This window comes from Echinops telfairi, unplaced genomic scaffold (assembly GCF_000313985.2).
Source record: "Echinops telfairi isolate 266 unplaced genomic scaffold, ASM31398v2 ScPeMD7_9;HRSCAF=40, whole genome shotgun sequence".
Taxonomy (NCBI): Eukaryota; Metazoa; Chordata; class Mammalia; order Afrosoricida; family Tenrecidae; genus Echinops; species Echinops telfairi.
In genome coordinates this window covers 46,798,839-46,816,515 of record NW_022103906.1, presented here as the reverse complement: position 1 = coordinate 46,816,515, position 17,677 = coordinate 46,798,839, and the positions used below count along the sequence as shown (strand labels likewise).

The following is a 17,677-nucleotide window of genomic DNA, read 5'->3' as shown; positions in this document are numbered from 1 at the left end:
CCCCCCCCGCCCAGCGGAGGCTCGGCGAGCAACGTTTACCTTCCGCTCCCACAAAAGTCACCCGGGCAATGGGAGCCACGGGAGGCAGAATTGCATAAGCTTGGGGGGTGGGGGGCGTTGTGTAACGGGTGACGTCCGGTGGGCGTGGCAGGAGCTCCGCCGGCGCTCGGGCCCCCTGCTGCCCGCCAGCCCTGGGCTTCCAGCGGGTGGTGGGACCGCCTGTGAGCATCTGCCTCCTACCTGAAATTACCTTCGGGATTGGTGGTTCCTTTGGAAGGTTTCAGCCTTCCGGTTTCAAATCCCGTATACACCTAGATCTTCAGAAAGATAGGCCGCCTTTGATCAGAGTGCCTTGCCACACACGTCTTCCCATTCTTGAGCTACCTGGGGGAAGGTTTCCTTGGTCTTTTGTTTCTTCTAGGTTAAACACATACGGTATTTTCAGTCTGCCGAAGGGAGGCAGTGCCAAACGCCCCTCGGTAAAATGCAAAGCCGTTCATGAAGTCCATGGTTCTCAACTAGGGGTGATGGAGGAAAGGGCTCCCGGGGCCATTTAAATAGCCAGCAGAAGGCACTTTTGGTTGCAGGAGGGAGTGGTCCTTGGGGTACTAACATCTAGAGTGGGTAGAGGTCAGGATGCTGCGTAAACATCCTACACGTCACACAGGACAGCCACCCACCACGAAGAGTTAGCAATTCTAAAATGTCAGTACCTTGGCTGTTGAAAAGCCTCGAGTTAAATAAGCATATTTCAAAATGTCCATGTCCTATGTATTGGAATAAGAAGCTCTCGTGGCACCGGTGGGTAAGCGCTTGGCAGGTGCAGCACACCAGCCCCTCGGGATCAGAAAGATGTGGCATTCAGCTTGCTTTAGGTTTAGGATGTACAGCCTTGGGAAGCCTATAGGGTTGCTGTAAGCCCCAGTCAGCTTTAGGCAGTGGGTTGGCTTGCTTTAGGCTTCTATTTTGGAATGGGACCATAGGAGGACATTCCCAAGAAAATAGATGTTTAAATGTAGTTAGGAATTAGATAACGTTTATGAGCCACAGAACTGGAATTTATCCTTGTCCTTAGTTATTTTGAACTAGTGACCATAACTTCAATCATGTGGCATTTTTAGAGTTCCAAAGACAACTTTTCTTTCCATTTTTGTTCAGCCTCTTTATGAGAATATCTATGAATATCTATGAAATAGAACAGATGACATCAGTTTGCAATACAGATTGCTGGAACAGAGGCCTCTGTCTACCTGAGGGACTCAGAGTAATTGTGGAAGTGGATCTGGACTGTCACACCGAGTGACTAGGCTTCGCCGTTTTTTTCAGATGAAGAAGCAGGGCAGTGGCCTCTTGTAACGTGCCTTCATAGCTCACTCAATAAAAATGTTTAATATACATTTCCTTTCAAGTTTTTTGTCACTGGTCTGAAATAGGACCTTAGTGAAATAGGAAATTAGTGACAGCACTGTTCAGTATTAACTATTACTGACTTATGATTATCACGTGCTGCTAAGTTAGGTGCTTCATAAAAATTCAGGTTTCCTCCATGGAAGATGATTAGTAAGCACAATGCCTAATTAAGTTATATATATGTAATCCTGGGTCTTGGGTAGAGGTGGTTATATTTTAAACAAAAATAGAGTTACTGATTTGTTTTTTCTAATTTGCATAGACAAGATGGGGTTTTTGTCTACTCAGCTACTTAATCTTACTTTTGCAGGAATAGAAGCCCTGTCTAATGACTTTCAGTTCATTAGGGCATTTTTCTCCCGAAAATTCAATTGTTTTCCTCCTTGAAAATGTGACAGAATGTCACTAATAAGGATATGCATTTGCATCCCTTGAATTCTTAGTGTGAAGTAGGGGGAAAATCTTGGCACCAACATATGGCAATTGATACAGTGAAGACCTTTTAAATATTCACAGTTAATAGGCATTCATAAAAAGGTTAACTAGTAAAGTCATAAGTATACTGGTGCAGTTGTTTTAAGACTGTTTGAGAGGTGGTTAGAGAGGTAGGTGGACACTTTAGATTTATTTGTTTTACTGTTGTAGCTACTAAACGATACCTACATTTTTGTAAATAATGAAACCTTCATTCTCTACAACGTGTTCATATAATTCTTATAATGTAACAAGTTATTACCAGCTAGAAAAGTAAATCTAGTCTGCAATTAGCCCACCCATGATTAACCCTGTCAACCAGAAAGTTGGAAAACATTTGCCAACATCAGAGATGTTTCCCATTAAGATTACGTAAGTTTCTGTTACACTGAAGTATATTTAGAAAACACTTAATCCATTGATCTTTTGGTATTAACTCTCAGACGTTTCATAACTTTCTGTCTTAGTATTCATGGATATTACATAAAAGTCTTTTCTACATTCACTCTGTATACTTAATAAGCGTCTGCTGAAATGCTACACTATGCCTTGTTTTCCATTTATTTTGAATGGCTTTTTATACTGATTTAAAGGCAGCTGAGCAGCATAATTTATACTTTGGGCTGGTTTAACAATATATGATAAAGTTTCTCAGGGAGAAATTTTTGTCGTAATATTAATTATATCGTCTTTGACTCTTACCCTGTGTTTTTGCATTGTTTATATCATTTGATCTTCACAAAGAATCCAGTGGGTATTATTAGCCTCACAAGGAAATTAAGGCCTCCAGCGATTGGCCTGCAGTATAGCTTTGGAGATGAAAGCTGTGGATGCCGGAAACTGACTACCTGGTTTTGAGTCAGAATGCAGTTTCCGCCACTCTCTGACCTTGGGCGAGCTGTCTGACCTCTCCATATTCTGGTTTCCTTATCTGAAAAGTGAGACTAATATTAACCTGTTTTATGGGATTGTTGTGAGAATTGAGCAAAATATGTAAAGAGATTGACACAGGGCCCAGGAAACTGGAGTTAACATTTTAAAATGTCAATTGGGATGCAGAGAGAGACAGATTTAGCTGGAGTTAAAACAGACCTTGTGATTTCAGATCCTGTTCTTTTCTATCACTTTAATAGTACTTATTAATTGAATGATGGTTAAATCCCGATTCTTGCCTACACACGTGTTATTTAGTACTGGTAGTCCCAGGTTCGTGCTGTATTTGAAGTATGACAAGCTCTGCTGAATAACCACACTGGTGACTTTTTTTGGCGCGTTGTGTCCTTAGTATTATGTACTGCATGTAATGTTGACGCGCTTATTATGCTGTTGTCCATCGCACATGTCCACTCACAGATGTATGTTTGTAGTATTTCTAATCCCCAAAGGCATAAATCAGATTTATAAAGACACAAAATGAAAAGCAATAGTAATGAAAACTTTTTAAAAAAGTGTTTGAATTATTGTAGAACTCATCCTTAATTGGGGATTTTCTCTAGTAATATTATAGCATATAGGGATTGCAAAGCTTTACTTCTAAAGATATTAGTGAAATTACAGGTCAATACCTAACGCATTTAAAGAAATATAGGGTTCTTAATATTTGAATTTAAAAACTAAGTAACATTTATATCCTAACTCTTTTCCAAAGAGGACTTGGAATAAATACTGATGTTTCATAGTTCACAAAAATCCTTTTGCTTGCATTATCTTAATTGAACTTCGCAGAATATCCAGTGAGGTAGGAGAGCAAGTATTAGTATCCTTAATTAACCTATTGAAAACAGCTCCAAGAATGTTAAGTGACTTTCGAAGGAGGTAGCCAGGTTTGAAATGAGTCTAGAAACCAGATCTGTGGATATTGCCTCTAAACATAAAATGGATTAAAAAAAATTTTTTTTGCAGATAAAGCACAACTTTGAGGTAATTTTGCAAATCTGTTCAGGAAGTAAAAGGAGCCGTGGTGGTGTAGTGGGTTGCCCATTGAGCAGGCCGCCCAAGGTCGGTGTTTGAACCCACCAGCTACTCCATGGGAGAAAGACGAGGCTTCCTGCTCCCATTGAGATTGACAGTCTCGCAACTGAATGGGCAGTTGGACTGTGCCCATAGCATTGTCATGAGTCGGAGAGGACTGAGTGGCAGTGGTTTGGGTTTGCTTTTTTTATTCCATAAATATTGAGACTTTTCTACTCTCTTGTTTGAAGTGCTAGAAAGTGCAGACATGAACAAAATTAAGTCCATGTCCTTATCTAGTTTATCGTTTCTCTTATAGGAAAGCACTAGATAAGAGGGCTCACTGTTTCATTGACTTCTAATTTACCCTACTTGTGGGGTGTTTCAGATTTCCCATGGCTACCATAAATGAGTCAAAAAGTGTTGCTATAAAATCAGAAGTCTTTGGTTAAAGAGAAATACAAAACTTTTTGTAGCTGTTGTTTCTGAACACAACTTCTGCCTGGGTCTGTGTACTTCTGGAGCCGATGGCTCATCTCACCAGAAGAATTCCATATTCCTCAGTTTCCACTATGGCAAAATGGCAGTTTGGGGATCTCTAAGGGACTCTAATTGTGTTCCTTTTAAAAGTTCTTGGGGCACACCAAGAAATCTAAAGGGGCGAGATCAGAGTCGTAGTGTGGATGGGGCAACGTAGTATATGATCATTCTCATGGGACAGCCTTTATTACCCTTGCAGAGTGAGAACGGGTGCAGTGTCTACTGATAGAAGACAGTTCTCTTTGCTGCAACTTTGCTGACGTTTTTTCTTACTAATGCAACTTTCAGGGTTTGTTTGCTTAACTTTGTAAAAAGCGCCCGTGAACAACCTGTATCCTCCGGGAAAATCTCTCAAGATTGCCCCTTTTGAGTTACAATACCTAGTCACCATAGTTTTCTGAGCTGGCACACCTCTTTGCTTTGAATTGAAGTGGCCCAGGAGATCCCCTTGAAAGAAACTTTTGATTAGACCTTTTTTTGAAGGCACTCTGACGAGACTCAAGACAAGCGTACTGCTGAGAGAACTTGTCTGCAGCCATCCTCTGCTCGCATGGATGTGTTTAGACCCATGGGTTTCTGAGCAGTAACTCTGACAATACTTCCTTACTTAACCCTTGTGTCGGAGGTAAAATTGTCGAAGGATGATTCTGTTTGGGAAGACCAGCGATGTCACTAATAGAGAACACAGTGAAAAGGCACTTTGTGCATTTATTTTGGTGGGGGAACCTGCTGAGGAAATGTGCAGGAGGCCCTGAGATAGTTGATGTACCTGGAGTTGGGTGAAAAAGCAGGACTGCAGACCTGGGAGTTAAGTCCTGGTGTACCCATGAGCCTAGTAACCTGGGAAGTAAGACCAGCTATGGAGGGCCGGAGAGTATGAGCAGTCATTGAAGTACCAGAATCATTGCACCTCATGTAATTTTTTAACTGATGGATTTGAACTGCTGACTTTGAGGCTAGCAGCCAAACCCTTAACCCACCGTGCCACCAGGGTTGAAAACACTGCCTCAGCAGTGTGTAGACGTAGATGGAAGACCATTCCACAAATAATACGTCATGTTTTTGTACTTTTATAAAGGTTTCTGCAGTTAGGTCACAATATGTTTTGACTTAACCGTGTATATCTTGCTAGTAGACTTTAGCTGTAGAATATCTTTACCTGTAGTGATTGATTCTGATATCACAGGTGAACCAGCTAAGTGTCTGAAATCCTTAATGCCACAGGCTACTACATGGCGGGTACAGGGTAGGCTTTCAAAAGTTCATGGAAAAATTCTGTTCCCTTTTAATTCCATTTCTCCATGGACTTTTTGAAGTTGCCTGATACTTGGTTTTTGAAGTAGAGGCATAGAGGTTAATAGAAATTATTATTAACAAAGCTTCTGTCCTATTAAAAATACTGAAATCTGTTTTAATTTAGATGATCCAGTACTGTTCTTGCTAGTGGCAAGAAATAAAATTTTGACATTTTAAAGACTGAGTCTTAGTAGCTCATTCCCTTCAGAATCAGAGCTCCTTAAATACTCCTGAGCCTCAGTCAGCCCTTAGTCACCATGAGAATTCACACGCAGCAGCTACACGTAGAATTGTTTTATGGAGATTTAGAAGTTAGGATGTGAGAAGTAGGATTTATTGTAAAAGGTTAACTCAATCATCTAAGGGATGCTTATAGATTTTTAAGAAAACTGGTTTTCTTAAGGGTTATTATTCCTGTTTTAAAAATATGTCCAGTATCCTTAAAAGTAATTTCCCCCAACATTGAGTGTTCACAGAATCTCCTTATGATGATTTGGCATGTTCCTAACTTGTAGATAATGCTGCAGTCTGCAAAGTGAATTGCTACCATGAGCTGTGTTTGGTCTACAACCATTAGCATGGTGCTTGTTCTTAATCTTGTCTGATCTGTTTTGTGTAAAAAATTATAGTTATTTTTTTAAAAAGTAATAAAATTATATCTGTTTCAGAGCCCAACAACTTGACTCTAAAAATTTACAGAGCTGAATCATATGCTGGTCTTCAGGAATGTAAAGCAGCCATAGAAGACTTAAACGCAGTTCTCTGTCAACTTCCAAATTCGCCTGAGGTAAATTATTCTTTTCCACTTGAATGGACTTGTAACATTTCAGCATTACAAGAAAAATGTATTCAAAAGTGGCTGTGGTTTTAGCAAATTGATGTTCAACTGTAATATTTGGGGTTCTATGATCAGTGTGAGTGGATGAACATAAATTATAAGAAGTCTTTTGTTTCATAAGTAAAGAACAAACCGATCTCAAAGGACAGAAGAAGGAAGACGCTTTATAGACAAAACTTCTGTGTTGTTAACAAAGAAATGCAACTTGCCACATTGTGAAGCTGGGCCCAAATTGGACTTCCTTGAGCAAGGCGGTTCATGTGCGGAACAGACTGAACACTGAGGCATTATCTCAGGTCTTTAGGTCGTGATTTAATACAGCAGATGGACAAAGGAGGGTGCCTTGCTCATACGGTTTTAAGACAGTGTTGAGACATTGATGCTTATTAATTAACAATTCAATAATCCTTTTTTTTTTTTTTTTTTACCAAATTACTGGAGCAAAGGCAATCCCTTTGGCATATCTGCTCCTCAATCTGCAGGTTACTTTTTCCTTTACATGCCCGCCTTCCCACTCTTCTTTAAAACTGCCAGAGAGGACAATATGGTCCCGAGGTTGCAAAACTTAGACATTACTAGAGAAAATCTTTTCATGGTGTGACTGGTTAGTACCAAGCAAATAAATACTAAGGATCAGAGAGCAAGTACAGGGAGCTTCCAGTATCTTTTAATTCCATTTTTCCACGAATGTTTTGAAGCTCTGCTGAAGTTTGCATGGATAGCTTTAAAACTTGGGAGATGCTTTAAAAAGGAAGGAATCCTTTGTACTGAAATGATGTAAATAGAATATGTGCCAATGCCTGTCCAGAAACAAAATGTTTGGCTACAGCATTCTGAGAGTCCTCTGATACTCTTTCAGACCAGCACTTAGAAAACCTATTTCTAATCACACAAGCAAGGTACATTGAAAGTTCACCCGTTGGCACTTGTTTCTAGATTTTGGACTGACTCAAAAGAATTTCAAGTTTACCAAAGATATTTAATAGGATGCCAATATCTGTTATGACTGAACTCATATCCTGAAAGAGGAAAACAAATAGGTCAGAGAATGGGCACATCTGCTGTATAAATGACTTCCCTATAGCAATAAAGAGTAAAGTAATATCAGTGAAGTTCTCACCTTTGAGAACTAAGATGAACCTGATCGAATCCATATTTTCATTTGCTTCATGCACGTGCAAAAGCTGTTTAGTAGATAAAAAAGGCACAGAAGAACTGATGCGATATAGATGGTGTTAGCAAAGAATATTGACTATCACGGACTGCCAGAAGAATGAATAAAAAATCTGTCTTGGAAGAAGTAAAGTCAGAATGCTCCTGAGGAACAAGGATGACAAGACGTCATTTCACATGCTTGGACATGCCATCAGGAGGGACCAGGCCCACGGTCAGCAAAAAAAGAGGAAGACCTCCCATGAGATGAATTGATGAAATGGTCCTAACAAGGGTCCAAAGCTAGGAAAGATTGTGGCGGTGGCACAGGACTGCGCAGTGTTTGTGTATCTAGGGTCACTGTGAGTTGGAACAGACTTGAAGGCGCATGAAATATACAGTGAACCCTCGTTTATCGCGGTTAATCGGTTCTAGACCCTACCGTGATAAATGAAATTCCGCGAAGTAGGATTCCTTATTTGTAAATCAAATATTTTCGTAGTTAGAGCATAGAGGACATGAAAAAACACCCTTTAGTCACCATTACATTCATATTACCCAATTTATTAAACGAAAAAGGGAAAATACAGTAAAACATTTTGGACGCTACAATTATCATTTATTATTTTATTATTTATGGCATCAAGCGTGTACAGTATGAGCCAATCAGTGGCAGTAATGACAGAGCATGCGCTGTTACGCAAAAACCGCGATAGAGTGAAGCCGCGGAAGTCGAAGCGCGAAGTGGCGAGGGTTCACTGTAACTATAAAAGTGTCATATCTCTAAATAATAATAATAGTAATAATATAGGCAAATAAACACTCCTGTCATCTGGATGACAGTTACCTTACTTCCTTAATTCCAAGATGAATGCTTTTTCCACATTTTAGTGTTGGTTTAATATTTATGTGCTTTGAAGTTAGTATATATCTTCATCATTTCCTTTTCCCCAAACAAAGCTGTTATTAAATTGATACTCTTTCCACCAATGACGTCGTCAAAATCAGGGAGCATGGTATTTCTGGCCCTTCCGAGCTCTGATTTGCTGTGGAACTTTGGTAAAGTCATTGTTGAGCCTTGAGGCCCTTGAGTGGCTAAAACTTGGAGAACTTTGGGTTCCACAGTCATTCAGAATGTCAAAACCCAGCACTTCTGAGCAGACTCTCTTTCTGTACCTGACAGTGATGTAAAACACACACATGCACACACGGTTCTATCAATACAGACCCTGTTCTCGTGCTTCATTGAAGGTCTACTTCAGGAAAGGAAAAGTGCTCCATGATGCTGGTTTCCTAGGTGATGCCTTACAACTCTTTCTTCAGTGTCTGGCCCTGGATGAAGATTTCTCCCCTGCAAAGCTGGAAGTAGAAAAGGTAATCTGTTTACTAACGCGGGTAGCTCAAGACAAGGCTAGCACACAGGTCTTTTTAGAACTGCTCATTACTACAAGATTGGATTGATTATGCCCATAAGTATACAGATCAAATCTCATAGTAATTTGACATGTGGGCTTCTATTTCATTCATATACTTAGTGTATAGAATTCTTCTGAAATTAAAACAGCTTATTCATCCATATTTAAATGCTGTCATTTTACCCCCTAGCATTTGGGAGTTCCCTAATTGTCTGCTCAATCTGAGCCCGACTGGTAGTCCTTCAGGAAACACACTGTGAGGTGCTCCTGCTCAGGAATCTTGATTGGCCTGCTTTTGTCTTTCATTTCCTGTGGTGACTTTACGACTTTACGTACTTTTTATGGTTGCCATTGAACTTAATCTCATTTTCTCTAAACACTCCTATATGACTCCATACATGACTTTCCAGAGTTTGTTTATGATATGGCGGTGAGTATTAATAAAAAGTTAAAGCAAAAAAAGGTGGGGGAGGAAGTTCTCTGGTCTTCATGACTTTAGGAAACATTTGGTTAAACCAGGCTAAGCTCATTTTTTTCAGAACTTCCCTGTCAGTGTTTTCATATGCTTTTCCCAAGCTCATTCACCGTGTTTCTGGATAGCTAGCATCTTTAGAAGCAGCCCTGGTGGCATGGGGATGGGTACTCATTCCCCGCCAGCTCCTTGATGGAGGCAGACGAGGCTCTCTTCTCCCATAGTCACAGTCTTGGAGACCGCAGATGCAGTTCTTCCCTGTGGGTCAGAATGGGCTTCATGGCAGTGAGAGAGAGTGATTTTGAGAACACGCTGTGGGAAGTTCGACCTTCATAACTCTGCAGTGCCCTGGGCCTGATGCTCTCTCCTCGGTACCCTCAAGTGAGCCTCACCCCTCACCTCCGAGGGGTTCTGACCCATGTGGCTGTGTTGCTTCTGTATCAGAAGCTCTTGGGACGCGTGTTGGACGTACCTAAGGTGCCCAGATTTTAACATTGGTAAAGTGGGACACCATTGATAAAACTCATATCCTGGTGAAATAGCCACGTGGCAGCTGAAAACTGTATACCCTAGCTTGTGCATTCTTTCCAAAAATCAAGACTTTTTAAAAACGCCGTGGGATGTGGGAAAAATTGTTAAAAAATCGGACTGTCCCGCCAAAAGCGGGACGTCTGGTCACCTTAGATGTACCACAGTCCTTTGGAAGCAGAATGCCTGGACCTGAGACGATTTAAACAAATACCCCAGGCGATTCTCATATATGAGAACTTGAAATCTGGCTCAACCCTCAAAACTCCCTTATGAATCCAGCCAGCATTGATGAGATTTGAAGGGGCCTTAAAAACTGCATGACAAATAGATTGGAAAGAGAACAGAGTTTTTTCCATGAACTTTCTGAAATCTGCTTGTACATGCTAGCATATTGATTTAGAATAAATGGTTTCTCTTGTGAGTTTCATGAGTGTTCTCTGTATTCGTGTTATCTTCCTGGTGACGTGGACATTTTTGAGGCTTATGATTTGTGTTTTCCATGTTTCTAGACATCCATACATTTCTGTCGATATTTGTTGGCTAATAAAACCTGAAAACAAAACAAAAACCACCAAACTCTTTGTGATCTAGTCCATTCTCATTCATCATGACCCTGTAGGACAGTGGTTCTCAACCTTCCTCATGCTGTGACCCTTTCATACAGTTCCTCATGTTGTGGTGACTCCCAAACCATAACATTATTATGGTTGCTACTTCATCACTGTAATTCTGCTACTGTTATAAATTGGGCGACCCCTGTGAAAGGGTCGTTCAATCCCCAAAGAGGTCCCGACCCACAGGTTGAGCACCTCTGCTATAGGATAAAATAGAACTGTGGGATTTGGAGGCTATACATCTTTATGGGAGTAAAAAACTTCATTCTCCTTCTGAGAAGCAAGTGGGTTCCAGAGTTCATAGTGAAGTCACGTATAAATACAAAACAACTGATGTTTTGAAATAGTTTGTGTTTCTTATATGCTTTTTCTGAATTGTGATATAATATACGTACAATAAACACAGATTTTACAGTATTGGGAAAAATATACTGACTATTGGGAAATGAATACACCTGTGAGCAGCATCCCAATCAAGACACTTGGACATTTCCATCATTCTAGAAAGTTCCCTCATGTGCCTTTCTTTTAACCCCACACCCTCCTGCACCCCCAGCTCCAAACTCTGAACCAAGCAAGGTCACAGGCATCGAGTCTGTAGGGACGCATAGCAACCCTGTAAGGCGGGCGGGCGGGCGGAGAGTGAACTGCACCTGGGGGTGTCCGAGAGGGAGTAGAAGCCCTTTCTCTCTCCTCTTGAGCAGTTGGTTCCCCGCGGGCTGCTTTGTGGCTAGCAGCCCAGTGTGTGGCCACTGCACCACCAGGGCTGCTTAGCCAGCTTCTTGTCTGACTTCTCACCTCGAAGCAGTTTTGCCTGTCTCGCCAACTTCGTATGCACATAGCCATGCAGCATGTGCTGGGTTCGCAGTTGTGCCTGGATTTAATATTTTGGGGTGTGTGTGTGGGGGGGGGGTGTACAACAATACTTTTGAGGCATGTCTAGTATATTTTTTTCCTTTTCTGTTGACTCATTTTTCTTTTATATGAACATCTCACAATTAGTAGAAAATTGTAAGTGGTTTTCTTTTTTTATTTCACTGTTAGAAATAAAACTTCTATGAACATTCTTATTCATGTCATTTTGTGAGTGTATTATACACATACATGCATGTGTGTGCATGTATGTATGTGTATATATATGTATTTCTCTGTGTGTGTATCACACATACCTACGAGCAAAGTTGAGTTATAAGGGTAGGTATGTGTTTAATACCTTTTTAAATTAGGAAATGTGAAAACTGATTTGAAGCCTTTGTTCATTCAATGGGGCATTGGATGCCCACTTTTATTTATACTGAATTATTTCTTCGCAATGAATCATAAGCAATTCCAAGTTTTGTGTATTTGTCCCATAGAGCAAATGAAAAGTAGATTCTTCAAATTTAGGTGGAAATAAATGTTTATTTGATAATGGAAACATGCAGAATCCCTCACATTTCCTCTCAACCTTTTCTTCCCCAATCTTACCCGATGTTTACCCCCGAGTCAAGGTTGGCAGTCTTCCTTCTCCTGGCTCATTTTTGAGGTCTCCCCAACCTTCTTCAAATGCTTGATCCGTCTGAAAACTGTTGTTTTATGTGGGCTACATGCCTATGGACTTGCTGCCAAGCTTCAGAGATTTGGGAAGATATCAGCTTGAGTTTTGTTAGCACTTTACTATTGGCCCTGACATCAAAATCATTTTCGCCTCTATGACGGAAAGAGTATCTTTCCTGCCCCCTCGCTCCCCCCACCTTTTATTAAATAGCTTCACAAGACCCATACACGTTTGTTGTTGAAAGCATGTGTTTGCAGCCATCCACGCATTGCAGAGACGTGCACATGCTCTCTTTGGAATAAGCTGGCACGTGTGTAAGCTGGAACCTTAGTAGCAATACATTTTTTACTGTTGTATACCTAACTAACCCGCTCATCTCTTACTCATGAAAAATAATCCACCACCACCCCTTTTTTGGCCCTTTTAAAGTTGTTTCAATTTTTAGTATTTTTTGCTTTCTTTTTGTATGAGGTTTTCCTATGTTTTGGCTAGTAGTCATTGTTATTGAATTTGTGTATGTGTCCGTGTGTGTTTGCTTCTTGCTTGTATGTTGTATTATTTACTGCAGATGTAGCCCCAGATGGGTAGATTTATACAGACAGTATCTGGATTGACACTGCATGGGGGCGTGGCAGGGGAGAATGAGGGGAAGGAGAGGTACGGACGAGTACAGGAAGAAAATGTTCTGAAACTGATGCTGGTGATGAGTGCACACATCTTCTTCATATAATTGTACAATTACGTTGTATGATATGTGAAGTAGAGCCCCATGAAAATATGATACATTTTAAAATAAGAATAATATCTACTACAAAATTTCTAACAATTTGTAAATACTAAATGTAGTTTTACTCAGTTCTCCTGACTCAAATATTACATATTCCCTTTGACTTCTATAATATTTCTCTTACAGATTTTGTGTGACTTACTATCCCCTGAAAACTTAAAAGAAGGCCTAAAAGAATCTTCTTGGAGTTCATTACCAATTACCAAAAGCAAAGCTTTTGGTTTTCCGGCAGTAATAGAAGAATCTTACTCTCCTAGTGAGCTTAGTCCAGAGCAGGTAAGGGATGAGTAAAGATTATCATGAGTCAAGCAGCCCTATTTCTTGACAGATTAAGATTTTCACTCTCATGATTTTGAATATAGATAAACGAACCTGCCATCAAGTTTATTCTGACACACAGAGATCCTCTTGGACAGATTAGAACTGCCCCTGTGAGTTTCCGAGACCGTAACTCTATGGAAACAGAGAAACCTCTTGTTTCTCCCAAGGAACATCTGGTGGCCTGGAACCACCAACCTTGTGGTTAGCAGCCCAACTCATAGCCCACGACACCACTAGGGCTTCTGAGCACAGGTTGGCGCTGACTCTGAGTTGCAGCTAACTTCACTTAAGACTCTCTGGTTTCGTTTTAATTTTTTGTTTTTACATCTTAAAATATCGGAGAGGGTAATTTGTTGATGTAATTCTAAGATGTTCACTCACATACATCCCGTGTTATAATATGTAAAGATATGTATTATAAAAGGCAATAATAATGACAACTAAGAATATATAATTAGATACTTAATTAGTTAGAATGGGCTTATGACATAGTTGTTGGAAAAGAAGCCGTTATAAGTTGTGGACTACCTGCCCCAGACAGAACTGAGGTTTTGAACCTATTTGCCCAGTTGGTGGGGAGTCTGTTCCTTCACCTGGTGAACCTGCTAGAGTTCTAATAGAAAACGATGTTCCATAAAGTTTCCAAGAGCTGACTTCTCAGAAGTAGCTTGTTTGGTCTTTATTGCAAGGTACCTCTGAGTGGCCTTGAACTTATACTCTTTAAGTTAGTAGCTGAATCCATGAACCATTTACACCACCCAGTGCCCCCTGTTGTTGTTAGGTGCCTTGGGGTCGAGTCAGTTCTGACGCAGAGTGACCCTGTGCACCACAGAATGAATAATTCCCAGGCCTGCTCTGCTCCCACGATTTGTCTCATCTTTGAGCCCATTGTTGCAGCCAAAAGTCTTCTTAGCATTGTCTTAATATAATTGAATCTGTAGCTTTTCATTTTGCAGTACAATTTTGTGTAAAATACTTGCTCATGAATCACAACTTTAAGTCACTTAAATGCCAGAACACTTTCAATCACTTAGAATTAGTAGAACATTGTATTCATTTTAATTCTTTCAGGGTAGAAGCAAGCCTATTGACCGATTCAATCAGTCTCCTTATAACACAAGTCACCTCGACATCTGGTGCTGTATGAGTCCTGGCGACATTATTTATTTGCCAGACGTTCGCAGTTAAAAACGTAGGAATGTTAAAATGAACATTGGAGAGCATTGAAGTTTAGTTTGCAGTGAGATAGATCAGTATTCTGTCATTTAAAGGATAGGGTCAGAATTTGCTCTATGGCATGCAACAAAGAAGGATAGTTACTTTTGTTTATTGTACTTTTGTAGAATGAAGCCATTTCAGAGGTCATTTCAGAGCCTGTCAAAGGAAGCTTAAACCGTGCTCAGTCAGCACAGGCTATAAATTCAACAGAAATGCCTGCCAGAGAGGATTGTCTAAAGAGAGTTTTCTCAGAACCTTTGCTCTCCGTTCAAGAGAAAGGTGCTCTGCTGAAAAGAAAGCTGTCTCTTGTAGAACAGGATGTGATTGTAAATGAAGATGGAAGAAGTAAGCTTAAAAAGCAAGGAGGTAACAGTTTCCTTATACTTTTAGACGAAATACATTTATTCAGAATGACCTTTAATTTCTTTTCCTAATCAAGAAAACACTTTGTTTTGTCAGACCCTCTCAGTGAAGTCTGTGCGTTATCATTAGTGTGTGGTGACGTCCCAGAAGACTTAATAGATGTTTCAGATTTTGAGTGTTCCCTCTGCATGAGGTAAGTGTACACAATTTTATAAAGGATGAATATTTTGTATTAACATATATCAAATACAGCAATAGGTAAAGGCGGTAAACAGGCAATGTAACATAATGCTAAACTAAAAAAAAAATTACATACATTTTAATCCTACGTCTACCTTTTCACACCTTGGGCAACATTGCCTCCAAATTTTGGTTTTCCGTTTATAGCAATCAGGGTCAGGATTCGCATAACCTTTGTCACAGTGTTGTGAGAATCAATGGCTTAAGTTTAAAAAAGAATCTGGGACCTTGCAAAGTACTATTATTGGTAGTGACCTCAGATGGATCTGTGGAAAGAATGCTAATTTTGTATCGAATGCATATGTTTGTCTTTGCATTTTAAATGTGAAATCATATTTAAGTAATATAAGAATTACCATTTTGTAGAAAAGAATTTGAAGAGGCCGGTGTTTTAAAAAAAACTTTTTTTCCCAAATTACTTTATTAGGAGCTAATCTAGACATCATAGCATTTCACAGTTCAGTCATCTCACACAGTATTAAGTTGCTACCCAAATCAGCTTAAAACATGCTTTTAAGAGAAGATTTTCAGTTACCTTAGGTGCGTTGGTAGTCACAGGAATACTGCATAGAGATCCGGTTGGCTGCTCGTCACCTGTGAAGGTGATGGCTGGAGCCCTGGGATGTGGCCCCTTAACTCTTGAATCTGACAGGTGAGGCCTGCAACCAGGCAATTCAAAAGTATTAGGAAATAACTATAAGTAAAAACGTGATAGGTGGGACTTGAAGGAACTGCCTTGGTTTTCTAAGTCTTGCAATTTTTCCACCTTTGAAACGGTGTGGTTATACCATACCTTTCTTATCACTCCATTTAGTGGGAAATACTTGAGTTTTCCTTTTGTAGCGGATTTCCCCATTACACAGGTTCCAGTTCTCACAGGTTTTATTATATAATATTGAGGGTGATTATTTAGAATCCAACTATGATAGTAAAGTATTCTTTTTTTATAGTAAATATTTCTTACTGGTGAATTTCATGTAGGAAGGCCATTGGGAATGATGTGTCTTACATGTGATTTCATACTAAGTCTGAAATCCGCTGTGCCTTTCAGCCTTACCGCACATCTCTGTAAGAAGCTCTGGTAGCCCAGGTAGCAGTTGAAGACCAGTGAGTAGGATGAGGCTTTCTCCTCCCACAAAGAGTTTCAGTCTCGGAAATTTACAAGGGCGCTTCTACTCTGTCTCCCGTGGTGATGCTTGGATTTGGTTTTACACAGCTCTCCATCTGGCTAGCTACATTTTGAATGCGTAGGAACCTCAGGTGACTAAGGCTGTCATATTGGTGAGTGCAGAGGTTCTCAACCTTTGGGTCACAACCCCTTTGGGGGTTGAACGACTTTCACAGGGGTCGCCCGATTCATAACAGTAGCAAAATTATAGTTGTGAAGTAGCAATGAAAATAATTTTATGGGGAGGGGTTCACTACAACATGAGGAACTGTATGGAAGGGTGGCGGCATGAGGAAGGTTGAGAACCACTGGGTTAGCACAGCTCTACGCTTGTGGCAGAGCACTGATATGGTGGCGAATGTTTAAGAAGCCTTACAATATGTAAAGCACAAGCATTTACAGGCTGCCAAACTCACTGTCATCAAGCCGATCCTGACTTACAGTGACCCCACAGGACAGAGTAGAACTGCCCTGTGTGTTTCTGAGACTCCAGATCTAAAGGGGAGCCTCATTGTTGCGTTTGTCACTGGTCTTCCCGTTCCCTCCTACCTGCTGGGCTGTCATCCTTCCTCATCTAACACAGATTGACGCGATGGTCCCATTTCTGGTTTGTTCACACTTTCTTAGTTAGTAGCTTGCTGTGAAAACTAACCTCTACTTTTGGTTGATTTCAGGTTGTTTTTTGAGCCAGTAACAACCCCTTGTGGACATTCATTCTGTAAGAATTGTCTTGAACGTTGTTTGGACCATACACCGTATTGCCCGCTTTGCAAAGAGAGCTTGAGAGAGGTAAGTATTTTGCACGTGCACCTGTCTTGCTTGTTGGTCTTGGATGTGGCAGCGTGCTTTCATTTCTTTTCAGTCACAGAAGCAGTTGTTACCGTGTGTAAACTGAGTTGTCACACTCCAGGCAACAAAAGGTAATTTATTACTGATGTGTGCTACCTTGTGGTGAAAACTGAGATAAAAGGTTAGGAGGAAGAAGAAACGCTCTGGAGATTAAGCCTCTTGTACAAAAAATAAACACACGGCAAAGGTGGGATATGGTCAGGTCAGATCCCTAGTCAGGATTTGTTCCGTGTTAATGATGATGATATTGGGCCGGAGTGGAGGCCTATTTCATCCCCTTTCATCTCTGGAGCAGTGTTATCTGGCAGCACTTAGTGCATTGATAGAAACGCTCCCAATATATGTTGCTCAGAATGATAGCCACTAGCCTTGAGTGACTATTAAACACTTGGGATGAGGCTAGAATGTTTGAGTAGACTTGTACTTCTAATTTTATTTCATTTCAATTAAATTTAAATGGCCTTAAGGGGTTAGTGCAGGGGTCCTCAAACTTTTTAAATGG

General features: G+C 40.4%; 1 protein-coding gene across 1 annotated transcript in view; it reads left to right on the top strand.

The window, feature by feature from the left end:
* The first annotated feature begins 5,606 nt into the window (after positions 1 to 5,606).
* Positions 5,607 to 17,677, top strand: part of LONRF1 (LON peptidase N-terminal domain and ring finger 1) — a 28,687-nt gene continuing 16,616 nt past the window's right edge. The window contains exons 1-7 of the mRNA XM_045286566.1: positions 5,607 to 5,613; positions 6,339 to 6,457; positions 8,912 to 9,034; positions 13,143 to 13,292; positions 14,681 to 14,921; positions 15,015 to 15,111; positions 17,001 to 17,115. Coding sequence (XP_045142501.1) covers positions 5,607 to 5,613; positions 6,339 to 6,457; positions 8,912 to 9,034; positions 13,143 to 13,292; positions 14,681 to 14,921; positions 15,015 to 15,111; positions 17,001 to 17,115 — 852 coding nt within the window. The remainder of the gene's footprint in view (positions 5,614 to 6,338; positions 6,458 to 8,911; positions 9,035 to 13,142; positions 13,293 to 14,680; positions 14,922 to 15,014; positions 15,112 to 17,000; positions 17,116 to 17,677) is intronic.